Source organism: Pyrgilauda ruficollis, unplaced genomic scaffold (genome assembly GCF_017590135.1).
Source record: "Pyrgilauda ruficollis isolate IOZ18807 unplaced genomic scaffold, ASM1759013v1 scaffold187, whole genome shotgun sequence".
Lineage (NCBI taxonomy): Eukaryota > Metazoa > Chordata > Aves > Passeriformes > Passeridae > Pyrgilauda > Pyrgilauda ruficollis.
Window position 1 is genome coordinate 265,441 of NW_024517762.1, and position 12,839 is coordinate 278,279.

Sequence of the window (12,839 nt, forward strand, 5' to 3'; positions counted from 1 at the left end):
AGAAGAGCCCAAAGGACACGCCAAGCCATGTGCAGCCACCTCTGGCACTAACATTCCCCCAGTCCCTTGGAGCTGTTTCCACATCCACTGCCTGCTCCCAGCAGTGCCAGGAGAATTCTCTGCCAAAAAGGGATTTGCTGTTACCTGGAAATCGATGACGAGGCTCCAGAAGCGTCCCCCAAAGGCAAGGCTCTGCTGGAATGTGACAGCACTGCTCCATCATGCTGCCACAAATGCATTTCCACCCGGCACAGGGACGCCATCCCTTGTCACACGTGGCCAGTGGCTTCTGGACGGGCCTGGGTCAGCAGGACATCCACGTCGTGGCTTCTGGAGCTCCTTGGGCAGCCCACTGGTCTGTCTGTCCCCTCTGCAGCCCCAGCCTGGGCTGTCTGTGGCTCCCTGTGCCCCAGCTGTGCTGTGAGGCACGCAGCCCACAAAGGAAACCCCGGGTGACAAACCCCGGCGCGGGGGGCGGAGGCGAGACCGGAACAGAGCCGGCGCAGCCTCTCCTGCCATCTCAGCACCTCGGGGTGCTGCCCCTGCCCTGGGACCCCACGCCAAGGCAGGATGGAGGATTTGGGTAAGTTGGACCGCTCAGGAGCTGATCCTGCAGCCAGGCCTGCCTTGGGGTCACATTTTTGGCACCTTCAGGGAGCCTCTTCCTTCCTGTACCTCAGCACTGGGAGGGGATGACGCTGAGGGGCAGCCTTGGAGCCCTGCTCCCTCCTGTGCCTCCTTCGTCCCAAGGGACCGATGGGGCCTGTGGTTGAGCGAGCACTTGGCCAAAAACAGAGCGAGCTTGAGAGCAGGAAATGGGCTGAGGCAGCGCCGCACCCCTGGCTGCACCCAGCGGGAGCTGGGAGCCATCCCTGGCCTGGGATGGGAAGCTGGGGTCAGGGAAGCAGCCACACTGCTGGGGGCATCCCCTGTTTCCCAGAGTGAGGGACAGCCAAGGCAGAGAGGCAAAAGCGGAAAGGAAAAGTGCTCGGCTCACCTTGGGGGAAGTGGTGCTCTGGTCACGCAGGATGGGCCCAGGGTGAGCTTTTCCCTGCCAGGGCTTATGCTGGGTCAAGCTGAGGACTGGCAGAGGTTCTTTGCTGGCCAGGGATGGTGTGGGGAGGCAGGACTCACTCTTTGGGAAGGTGGCACATCCTGCACTGGGATGGAGGCCTCGGGGAGGCCTTGGGGCTGGCAGCTGGCCAGCAGGACCTGCTGTGACACTCCGTTTGCTCCTGAGATTTTGGGAGTGGTACAAGACCGCAGGGTGGGCAGCTGGTGGCTGTGGGGTCTGACCCGGGTGTCTCTGTGCAGATGCTTTGCTGGCAGAGCTGGAGCAGAGCTCCTGCCTGGCCTCCAAGGACCATGAGCTGCAGGGACCAAGCTCCTGCCAGGATGCCCAGCATGGCACCCTGAAGGTAATGCCTGGGCACAGAGACCCCTCAGCTCAGGGGGAGCTGCCAGGGGAGCACCCTGAGGGCTCTGCCACAAGGGCTTGTCCTTTCAGGTGCCACTGCCACCCCGAGCTCAGCCTCCAGGAGAAAGTTTGGATTCAGTGTACAGGTAAAAACAGCCATGGGAGGGCAAAGCCATCTGGAGCTGTCTGTTCCTTGCTGGGAACTTCCATCCAGGGTCACCTGGGACAGATTGTATCCTGCACACCTGCAGCGTTCCCTGTGGTGGCCTGGGGGAAAGGGCTGTGTTGGCAGGGGTGGAGGGGGTCTTGATCCCAGCCTTGAGGTGGACACCACAGCATCTCCCCTCTCTGCCATGTCCAGCACCCCTGTGCCAGTCCCAAAGCCGCTGCTCCCCTCGCCCCCACACACGGAGGCCGCCCGGCAGCTGGATGAGCTCCTGGCCGACCTGGGCCACACGCAGAGCAAGGTGAGCCTTGGCCCTGGGACAGCAGCATGGGGGGTTTGGCCCTCACCCAGACCTCACCATCCTCCTTCCCCGCAGCTGGCAGCTGCTGGGCAGGGAGCCGGGGTGCCCACGGAGTCCTTGCTGGACAACATGCTGGACAGCCTCACCCGGGACCTGCAGGAGCTGGGCATCACGGCCGCGCCCGCCGGCGTCTGCGCCGCCTGCCGCAAGCCCATCGCTGGCAAGGTGAGCCCCCTGCCAGCCTGGCACCCCTGGGCTTCCCCCGGAGCTGCCCTCACAGCCCCCGTGCCTCCTCCTCGCAGGTATTCACAGCCCTGGGCAAAACCTGGCACCCCGAGCACTTCACCTGTGCCCGCTGCGGGCAGGAGCTGCACAAGGGGCCCTTCTTCGAGCAGGGCGGGCGGGCGTTCTGTGAGGAGGATTATCACCAGGCCTTCTCCCCGCGCTGTGCCTACTGCGCCGGCCCCATCCGCCAGGTGAGTGAGTGACCCCCCGGCCTCCCCCCGGCCACCACCGGCCCCCTCACCTCGGCTTTTCCTGCAGAAAGTCCTCACGGCCCTGGAGCAGACCTGGCACCCCGAGCACTTCTTCTGTGCCCACTGCGGGAAGGTGTTTGGAGATGAGGGTATGTCCCAAGGAACAGGTGCGGGGTCCTGCCCCCATCCCAGGTAGCCCCTGCTCTTGCACTTATCGCCCCATCCGACAGCTCCCCAAGGTCTCTCCCTTGCCTCCTATCCTGGGTACCACTGTGCCCATGTCCCACTGTCCCCAGTGTGAGCCATCCCCAGGTGGGTGCCCATCCCAATCCCCTCCCCACAGGGTTCCTGGAGCGCAATGGGAAGCCGTACTGCCACCAGGACTTCCTGGCCATGTTCGCCCCCAAATGCCAGGGCTGTGAGCGCCCTGTCATGGACAACTACCTGTCGGCCCTGCAGGGTGTCTGGCACACCGAGTGCTTCGTGTGCACGGTGAGTGGGACGGCGGGGATGCACGTAATGGGGGTGTTCCCAGGGCCTTGCCAGCCTTCCCCTCTCCTTCCCACAGGAGTGCCTGACTGGCTTCACCAGCGGCTCCTTCTTCGAGCTGGAGGGGAGGCCCTACTGCGAGCTGCACTTCCACCAGCGGCAGGGCACCATCTGCCACGGCTGCGGCCGCCCCGTCACCGGGCGCTGCATCACGGCCGCGGGGCGCAGGTACCACCCCGAGCACTTCGTCTGCAACTACTGCCTGGGCCGGCTGCACAAGGGCACCTTCCGCGAGTTCGACGACAAGATGTACTGCCAACCCTGCTATGACAAGCTCTTCCTCTGAGCCCAGCACACAGCCTCGCTGCCTGGATGTCCCCAGCATCGTCCCCACCATCAACATGCCTGGCACTGTCCCTGCTGACCCAAACACGCCTCATATCCCGCCCGTCAACATCCCTGGCGCTGGTCCAGCTCAGCCAACTGTCCCCAGCCTTGTGTCTGCCAAGGAATGCATCATTCCTTGTCCCCCTCCCTGCAGGACATCCCTGGCCTTGCTCCTTGGACCTGAAGCAATAAAATACCTGGTACTGCCTTCTCTCTGCTTACTGGTGGCTTTGGGGACAAGGGTGCAAGACAAGATGGGAGGGCTGGGAAATACCACACGGTTTGTCACACGTGACACCTCTGGAGCCATGGAGACCAGCACCACTCCTGGAAAAAGCAGCTGGATCCAGCAGCAAAGCCAGAAACACCAAAGGGGCAGGCAAACATCACACTTTAAAAACTTTATTTATATAAAAAAATCATTTTGTTTTAAAAGCGTTACAAGAGTGTGCACAGGAATCAGACAAGGAACGGCTTGGCGCTTCCCCCTCCCCACCTCCTTGGCCCCCCTCCCCACCAGGGCCAAGGAGGAGAGAAGGGGGATGCTGTTTTTTGGTTCATTTGGAATTAAAAATTAAAAAAGGAATTAGTGTTTTACATATTTAAAGGAAAAGAGAAGAGTTAGACCCCAGAACAAAACCCAACTGAGCTGAGGTGGGGCTGGAAGCAGGGCAGGCCCAGCCAGAGCTGGGGGGGAAGTGGGGCAGGAGCAAGGCACCAGCTCTGCCCCTGCCACCTCCCCATGCCCGAGAGCCCGCCCGGCAGGGAGCCCCGGGCTGGGAGGGCTCCTGCTCCAGTTTGCAGCCTCCTACAGAGGCTTCCAGTTGCACAGGGAGCCCCAGAGCCCCCCAAAAGATCACAGCACATGGATGTGCCCCAGCACCACAGCCAGAGGAGGAGCACATCCCAACTCCCGTGGCAGCCCAGGCCAGGATGCAGATGAGCACCCCGCACCCTCTCAGCGAGGGCAGGGGGGTTGGGCTCCCCCCAAAACAGGCTCCCAGCCCCACTGCAGACAGGTAAGGCTCCCAGCAGGGAAGGGAAGAGCTCAGCCCTGCCGGAAGCCCAGGAAATCTCCCCTTTCCCAGGGAAGCAGCTGGACAGTACGATTCAAAGAGCTATTTCACAGTGGCAAAAGAAAGGCACGTGTCAAGATAAAGTCAGCGGGGCAGCGCCGCGGGATCCCGGCTCCAGGTGCCCGGCACAGTGCGCCCCGAGCCGCCTGCTCTCCCCAAAACCCTGCCGCATCTCCTCCCTCCACGGGGACCCCGGCCCACGCCCCAGCACTGACCTCCTTCCGCACAGAAGAATCCTCCTCACACAGGCACTGGGTGGGAGCCAGGGCCCCATCCAGAACCCCTGCAGGATCCAGAGCTGGATCTCCCTTCCCATGCCCCCAGAGCCTCATCTAGAGCAAAGCAAGAGACGTTATTGCTGGTTTTCCTTTCCCTGGCCCCTGTGCCTCCAGCCCCTGCTCGGGTCCTGCAGCCCTCAGGGAGAAGGGATGCTCCTGCTGTCCCCACAGCGCTGGTTGAAGAGTGATCCCACACGAAAAAATATATCCTATAGGCAACAAAACCAAACCAAAAACAAGGTGGCGACGAGTGAGGTCCCTGTCCCTGCAAGACACCTTGGAGCAGGGGGAAGGCGTGGGAGAGAAGGCAGCTCCTGGTCAAGGCAGAGATCCGAGTCCTTGTGCAGCATCCACGCCGGCTGATCCGGCAGAGTCAGGCAGGAAGGTTTTACTCTCAGGAGGAAGGAGGTGGTGGAGGACAGGAGGAGGAGTTCTCAGTGGTGGTGTCCCAGAACAGGGAGGTGCAGCGGCCCGGAGGGGACCGAGTGGCCCGGGCTGCCCTGGGGACCCGGCCCAGGCATTTGGCTGGATGGTTGGCACAGAGAGTCCAGCAAAATTCCAACAGTAAGACAAGGTAAAAGTCGGTCCATTCCACCATGAAGAGTTATATATTTATAATATAATATATTATCAACCCAAATGGAACAGAGGCTGGGAAGCCAACTAGATCTTCTGCTGTGGAGAGACAGAGAGGGACAAGTGTTAAGGCTGGAGCAGGAGCGAGGGCGGAGGCAGGATCACAGCACCAGTGATTGCAGCAGCAGGGATTGGAGCAGGATTTGGCTGGCCAAGCACCCCTAAGAGCACAGCAGGATCTGTCACCACTATCAGATTGGGCAGGACACCGTGGGACATACCGACACAGGGGAGGGCACAGCAACATCTTCCGCCTCCTCCTCTACCTCAGGCTGCGACTCCTGCCCCTCCTCCTGCTGCAGACACATGCGGTTAGTAGGGGCCTGGCATGGGGGGTGTTAGTGGGAGCCCAGCTCTCCTCTCCTCTGCCACACAGGACAGTGATGTGGCATTTCCTGCACCCGTCCCACTGTTCCCGAGTTAAAGAGAGCTGCTTACCATCAACGGCGCTGCCTTCACCGGATCCATCTCTCCGAGGTCACCGGATCGGTCCAGCGTCCTGCTGTGGTCCCTCTCGTTGAGTGTGGAATAGTTGTCTGGAGCAGGAGAGGGGAAAGTCGGTCAGTCATGTCCCCTCCATGGGGGGCTGCACCATCCCCACAGATGTGTACTCTGCCCTGCTCCCCACAATACCCAGAGGGAGTCCCCTCTCTTACCTGGTCCCATGTTGCTCATCTGGATCTCCTCCCGGGAGGATTTCTTGTCTACAAGCAGGAGAGAGCACATCAGGAACAGTTCCTGCAGCCAGGAGCCGCAAAGGAACTGCTCCCTGCCCCTGCTGGGGGAGCCCAGGCCCAGCTGCAGCTGCGTGACCCACAGGACCTACAGTGCCAGCCGCAAGAAGCCATCTAAGGCCCAAACTGATGGCCCTGCTGGCCAGAAAAGCCACCCAAGGCCCATATTAATGGCCCTGTGTGAGCAGCTGAGGCTGCCACGGAAGCCAAAACTGAAAAGCAAGGGAGGGTGCAAATGCCAGCTGCCCCGAGTATCCACAAGGCAGAGGGATGATGGCAGACACGGGTGCTGAAGGCAAGCACATACCTGTTTTTTGGTTCCTGTCAATGAGAGGCAAGGTGCTGTCATCAAAGGAGTTGCCTCCCTGGGTCCGAGAGGCATTGCTCAGGTTCACCTACAGCAACAGACAGCATCCACTCAGATCCTGTGCCCAGAGGTTCTTTCCTCATCAGCACATTCCAGCCCTCCAGCACCAGCACAAACCCAGGAACCCTCCCACAGCCCTTGAGTAAGGGGTCCAAAGTAAACAGAAGGTGCTGAAGCCCCCACTGCACCCCCATCAGAGTGGGGGGGCCTGCCTGGACTGGAGCAGTGCCTGGCCCTCCAGCAAGGGCAGTCCCTGATTTTGGGAAGGAAACTGAGCCTGGGAGAACCCTGTTCTTCAACACTGCCACAGCAGCACTTAGAGTGACAGAATTCCTGCCTCATGCTCATGTGGGACACAGGGCATGACACCTTACAGAGTGTTCCTAGCAGTGTTCCTGCTGGCCATTGGGTGAAAAACAGCACAAGTGCCCAGTGCCACCAGCAAGGTGAAGAGCTGCAGGCCAGTACTGCCAAGCTCCAGGAACACCCTTCTCCCTGCTGCAGGATCCCTACTGCCCTGGCCACCACAGGGCATCCCCATACCTGGAAATCTGACTTCTTCCAGCCTTCCTTCTCAAGGGGCTTCCGCAGCTCCTTATAGCCCCAGACTGTCTGCAAGACGAGGGCGGCTGCCCGGACTTCTCTCTCTGACCGGTTCCTAGAAGGAGGTGAAGGAAGAGATGTTTGGAAAGTGGGAGAAAGTGAAGTCCCTCCCCACGCCGGTATCATCCTTTGAGCAGAGCTTACCCAGATTTGTTGATCAGCACAAGCTTCTCGATCCCCTGTGTTTCCCGGAGCTTTTTGGCCGCCTCGAGGTTGTCCACAATCACTTCATTGATGGTGTTGAGGATTGACACCACCGTGTCCTCAGAGAGGTTTTTGGCAGGTGTCTGCTGGCCTCCAGGCAGGTTCTTCACTAGGTTGGGGATGGCATGCTTGCCTGGGAAGGATGAAGATCTGGGCGTGAGCAAGCAGGCAACAGCACTGACGGGAAAACCACTGACAGGTGACCCGTTTTGCTGTCTCTCTCTGCGGAGCTCAGCGCTCTCTGCTCTGGGTGAGGGCAGCAGAGCTGGGCTGATGCTGTGCTCACACACTTCCCCAGGAGCCAAGAGAAGGAGGAAGTTCCTGCCTAGCCCACACGGATACAGGGAGCGCGCCATCCTCACCGATGAGCTCCTTGTTGCGCAGGTCCACGGCCAGGTTGCGCAGGGCCCCCGATGCCGCTTTCACCACGCGCTCGCTGTCGTGGGTCAGGAGGTCGGCGATGGCGGAGAGCCCCTTCTCCTGGCGCAGGGCCGAGCGGATGTACCGGCCGTACTGCACGGGGGAGCCACAGGGCCACCGTGTCACCCGGGGCTGGCACCGGCGCCAGCCCCCGCGGGTGGTGTTCCCGGCTCCCCTTCCCTGTCACACTGCCAGCTCCGTGGGCACTCACCGTCCAGCTGCCAGCGCACAGGTTCTGGATGGCTCCTGCTGAAGCCTCCAGGATGGCTGGAGTCTTGCTTTCCTTCAGGAGGGAGATGTATATCCGCACCACTTCTGGCTGGAAGAGGAGCTCGTAGCCTGCCAGGAGGACATGGGTAGGAAGGCTTTATCCAAGGGCTCTGCTAGTGTCTGCCTAATCCAAAGGGGCACTGCTGGGTAGATGAAGCTGGAAGCTTCTACCCAGGCTCCCAGGGGGCAGGATCTTTGGCACAGAGAGGGCCAAGCTGCCCCAGGGTACCAGAAACCTCAGCCACTGCCTGATCAGGGCCTGTGATACTTGTCCCCAGAGGCTTCTAGGAATGACCCTTCCTCATTCTCATGGCTGGGGAACAATTTAGGACAGATTTTAGCTTGAACTCCTGCCTGTTCTTCATGCCCAGGAGTGAAGAGCAGGCAAGAGGGCAACTGTGCTGGCAAGTCTGAGACCACCACAGAGGGCTGTGTCACTGCGCTGTCCCTTGGCCCTGGGGCACTCTTTCTCTCTGAAGCCTGTCCTGAGGCAGCGCTGACCTCATCCATGCACAAGATCCTCATAAGTACTGGCAGAGCTCATGTTTTAACAGGGCCTTGGGCATTCCTGCTCCAAATCCAAATTCTGCCCACTGGAGATGCTCACTTCAATGGGGAAACAGCTCCTCTCACTCACTCATCTCCCAGGCTGTTGTAGCAAAAGCTGCCCTGACACCCAGGTCCTGCATAATCACTCAAGGAGCATACCTTTGGCTGGAGTTGTTCTTTTGGGAAAATCCACTGTGTCGGCACCAGGGTCTTCTGGGAGCTTTTTACCTTCGAAGGGCAAGTGAAGAGGTGTGAGACTCCTCCCCACCCGCCTCAGCCCTTTGCCACTTGCAGGAACAAGCCCAGAGGCGAGCTGAAGGCAAGCGACCAGCGTGTCGCAGGAGGGGACACTGGGGACATTAGCCACACTGCAGGCAGAACGTGCCCAGCTGGGGAGGGGGGCAAAGAGAGCTGGAGAAAGCACCCAATTAAACCATGGAAAAAGTAAAACCAAGAGTGCACTCACCTCTGGAGAACCACTCGTCTATTGGTGAGGTGGAGAGAAGGACAGGAGAGAGAGGAGGCAGGAGGAGAGAAGTGCCGACAGCGTCATGGGGCAGATCATTTGGCAAGAAAGCAAAGGGAAGGGGAAGGGGCAACACAGGAGAAAAGGGAAGGCGTGGAATTAGTGGACATGTACCCATCACCATCCCGCCACCACAGACACCCACAACAGCTTGTGTCAAACGCTTTGGGCAAGCCAAGCAACAGCTCCCAGAGCCAGGGAAGCAGGAACCACTGCGCCTCCAGAGAAAGCTGCCCTTCAGGCTTCACACGAGATGCCTGAGTAGGAGCACAAAGACCCCAGACCACCCTCAATCTGTCTCTGTTCCCCTCCCTCCCTCCCTTCCCTGCGGCTGCTGGCACACAAACCTTTGCCCTTCTTGGCCCCGAAGCAGCTGGCATTGTGGGGCCCAGTGTTGTTGGCAGGGACAAGGGGCGTCTCCTGGTAGCGCTCAGCGTGGGGGATCTCACGGTGGACTTGGTAGGACAGGTTCCTCAGCAGGCACACACAGTTCTCCACCAGCTGGGGAGAGAACCAGTGTCTGACTCAGAGACGGGAGCAGCACTCCAGGTCTGCAAGCAAGGGCCCGGCCCAGCCTTCATCTCAAAGCTCAAGAAAAATTCAAGCCAAGACCTTATCCAGGCTGATCAGGAAGCCCTGAGTCAGGTGACAGTGGTGTGGGGATGAGTGACACAATCAGGCCCCTGTTGGAGGGCCAACATTCCAAACCAAACTGCAGGCTGAGTGCCAGACACCTCCTGGTCCAAGAGCGCCAGGTGCACCCCACACAGGCTCTCCCTTTCCCAACACCAGTCCCCCAAGTGGTACCTTGCTGTCCAAGTCCTTCTGGCCAATCTCAGACTGCACAATGTAGATCAGGGCGTCCACCAACCCGTCACATTCCCGCAGCTTCCGACGGGCCTCGCTCCGCTCCGAGCTCACATTCCTGGCAGGCAAAAGAGAACCCTCATGGGAGAGACAGCTGAGGGCAGGCAAGGGACAGCCCACACCCCGCACAGCTCAAGAGAGAAAACAGCTCCTGTAGCTCCTCTCACTGAGGGTACACGCCTCTAAATTCAAGGGCTGCACCACCAGCAGCTGTCTTTTGAGAGCAGCTGCTCCACAGTCCTCTGGAAATGCCAGGAACAGCCCAGAAGGAGCGTGGCAGCCCAAACCCAGGCCAGTGCTCTGCCAGATCCATACCTAAGGCAGCCAGCGGTGTTGGTGAGCACCGACTCCCACTCTATATGGCGGGGTTTGGAATCCTCGTTGGGCTCCCGCTCCCAGCCGGAGCGGGGAATGACCACCTCATCGGTCAGGGCATGTAGTGCGTGATCCACGATGGCCATCTTGATGGAGTCGTGCGAGGACAGGTTCCACAGCGTCCCTGCAAGGCCACAAGTGGAAAGTGAGCGCTTGGCCCCTGACCACAGACGCACCCCAGGGGCCAGCCTGTCCTGCCCTCCCTGGAGCCACTACCTGTGATGACCTCGGTGAGGTCCATGTCGTGGGCCTTGCGCAGCAGGCGCACCAGCGCGGGCACCCCGTCGCAGTTCTTGATGGCGATCTTGTTATCCTGGTCCTTGCCGAAGGAGATGTTCTTGAGAGCTCCACAGGCGCCGTAGTGCACCTCCTTCTTGGGGTGATCCAGCAGCCCCACGAGCACGGGGATGCCCTTCAGCCGGCGCACCTCCGTCTTCACCTTGTCGTTGCGGTAGCACAGGTGCTGCAGGTAGGCGGCTGCGTTGGACTTGACGGCATCCAGCCGGAAGCTCAGCATGGCTATGACCTCCGGCAGCTCCGGCTGGCGCCAGTTCCCCGGGGCCGGGCCGCCTTTCCGCAGGCTGTCCAGGCTGGCCAGGCTGCCCCGCTCGTGCTGGGCCAGCGGGGCCCAGTAGTACCGGTCGGGGGCCACTTCATCCACCAGCATGTCTTCATAACTCCTAGGAGAGAGGGCAGAGGGATCTTGGTCTCTGATCTCTGCAGAGGCAGGAGCCAGCACTGGGGCACAGGCAAGAGCCAGACCCACAGGCAAGGTGTGCTGTTATCCTGGGGACAGGCCGAGTTGGCCACACAGGATCCAGGGATCAACCTTGTGGCTCCCAGGGTATGCCTGGGGAAGAGCCATGGTTCCCAGACCCCTGCCCTGGCCAGGAACAGCTCATCCATGGACTGGCAGCACTGGGAATGAGCCCAAACAAGCACATAGAAGTTTAAAGTGTAACTACTGCCCCGCATGCCAAAGTAACATTTCCCACCCCCAGAACATACACCTCTCAAATCCCAGACTCTCCCTTTTTGCAGTCACTGGCACTATAGTCCTTCCCCCACCCAGGCAGAGGAATCCAGTAGATTTCCAGCAGAAAGGGATAGGAGGGGACAGTTCAGTCATCCCTGCTGTGCTAGGGCACTGAGGACATTCAAGCAAGACCCAAAGAGAGTCTTGTACCTCCACTCTAGCTCACACCTGCCCCAGGGGCTGTTTATCCACCTCCAGAGCCCCTGGATCAGGCACAGGCAGCTCCTGCCCCTGAGTATCCTGACAAGGATGGTCCAGCAAGGTTCTGCTGCTGCCATCACTTCCCTTCCTACAGCCTCTGGTACAGGACTTGCCCAAGAGTCACTTCCACAGTCACACATCCCCGGGCACTGTGGCACAGCCATGGTGTGGCAGCAGGCTGCCAGGCTGGCTTCCAGCAGGTCCCAGTGGGGACACGACCCATGGCTGGCTGCTCAGAGGTGCCGAGGAACAGCAGCACGAGGCTGGAGCGAGACACAGCCACCGACACTTTCCAACATGGCTGGCAGCTGATCCCACTCCTGCGCCAAGACTCGCGCTCCCCCAAAAGGGAGCTCCCTGCCCACTGTGGTGCTGGATCCGACCCTGCAATTGTGGAGGATCCCACCTCCTGCAGTGCAGGATCCCCTCCAGGCAAGATGGGGCTGGCAGGGAATGGGAAGGATCCCCTTCCCTCCTTCCCCGCAGAGAGGGAGCTCTGACAAGAGCCCCAGAGCAGGGACCAGAGCTCTCTGCAGCCGGTGGCAGCCAGCACACACAGCATCCCGCGGCTCGAGGTGCTCCTTCAGCTCCGCGTGCCTGGCGAGCTGCCTCCCGAAGGAAGTCGTTAACAGCCAGGCTCCTGCTCAAGACAAACATCTCTGAGGCGGGGGGACGCTGCTCTCCCTGTTCCCATTCCTGTGAGCTGGGCAGCCAGTGTGGACAGTAACTGAGAAGGCGGGGGACAAGCCAAGTTCAACAGCACACGGATTCCACAGATTGCTGTGATCTTTATCACTCTGCCCGGGGAGAGGGAGATCTGGCTCAGGGGCCCACCAACCCATCTTTCATACCCTGAGCCATTCCTGCAACTCCAACAGAACTGTCCTTCTCCCTCTATGTGACCCACATACCCAGTCTCCCACCTGGCTGCAGTTCCTGCACTTGACTCCTGTAACCCCCTTCCTCCAGGACATGGAGCAGCAGGAGCACAGACACCTTCCTGCGCAGCAGAGAGGGCTCATGATCTCAAAGGCCACCCAGGACACAGCCCAGGAAAAGTATGCAAGCTAGAGTCTCTGTCTGGACAAGCAGCCAGGGGTTGGACACGCTTATGTAACCTGTTCTGCCCAAGATGCTCCCTGAGGTACCAGACCTGATGGCCATGTGTTCAAAACTGCCAACACTGGCTTGTCCTGGGCTGCCCAAGGAGGGAGAAGCCCGGAGCAGCCATGCCTGCCCTCCTGCAGCCGGCACAAGCTGCACAAAGCGAGGAGGCCGAGCAAATCCACCTGGGTGAGCAACTGCCCCGACTGGTTCACCACAGCCCAAAAGTACTTGTGCTGGCACCAGCCACAAGGACAGACAAGGCTGCTCCTTCAGTCCCTCTGGCAGCCAGGAACTACCATGGATTTATAGTATGCACCTGGATCAGGGAGATCTCCACAGGGGCTGGCAAGAGCC

The 12,839-nt window shown here is 60.1% G+C and overlaps 2 protein-coding genes across 9 annotated transcripts in view; one reads left to right on the forward strand and one right to left on the reverse strand.

The window, feature by feature from the left end:
• Positions 1-285: 285 nt before the first annotated feature.
• LPXN (leupaxin) lies at positions 286-3,420 on the forward strand. Its single transcript, XM_041465191.1, has 9 exons — positions 286-583; positions 1,315-1,418; positions 1,508-1,563; positions 1,779-1,884; positions 1,960-2,109; positions 2,187-2,360; positions 2,428-2,509; positions 2,704-2,852; positions 2,929-3,420. The coding sequence occupies exons 1-9, from the start codon at positions 571-573 to the stop codon at positions 3,193-3,195; spliced, it is 1,101 nt and encodes a 366-aa protein (XP_041321125.1). The 5' UTR covers positions 286-570; the 3' UTR covers positions 3,196-3,420.
• Positions 3,421-3,622: 202 nt separating this feature from the next.
• Positions 3,623-12,839, reverse strand: part of CTNND1 (catenin delta 1) — a 29,044-nt gene continuing 19,827 nt past the window's right edge. For 5 of the 8 annotated variants that reach the window (XM_041465162.1, XM_041465165.1, XM_041465161.1 and 2 more), the window contains 14 exons: positions 10,358-10,821; positions 10,082-10,265; positions 9,707-9,824; positions 9,247-9,400; positions 8,840-8,857; positions 8,533-8,601; positions 7,766-7,893; positions 7,497-7,647; positions 7,075-7,267; positions 6,871-6,985; positions 6,268-6,355; positions 5,883-5,930; positions 5,665-5,762; positions 3,623-5,265 (listed from right to left, as the gene is read on the reverse strand). In XM_041465162.1, coding sequence (XP_041321096.1) covers positions 5,254-5,265; positions 5,665-5,762; positions 5,883-5,930; positions 6,268-6,355; positions 6,871-6,985; positions 7,075-7,267; positions 7,497-7,647; positions 7,766-7,893; positions 8,533-8,601; positions 8,840-8,857; positions 9,247-9,400; positions 9,707-9,824; positions 10,082-10,265; positions 10,358-10,821 — 1,840 coding nt within the window. In that variant the 3' untranslated portion in view covers positions 3,623-5,253. Of the gene's footprint in view, positions 5,266-5,288; positions 5,523-5,664; positions 5,763-5,882; positions 5,931-6,267; positions 6,356-6,870; positions 6,986-7,074; positions 7,268-7,496; positions 7,648-7,765; positions 7,894-8,532; positions 8,602-8,839; positions 8,858-9,246; positions 9,401-9,706; positions 9,825-10,081; positions 10,266-10,357; positions 10,822-12,839 lie in introns of those variants that run through there. The other 3 variants (XM_041465163.1, XM_041465168.1, XM_041465164.1) reach the window with 3 other exon arrangements.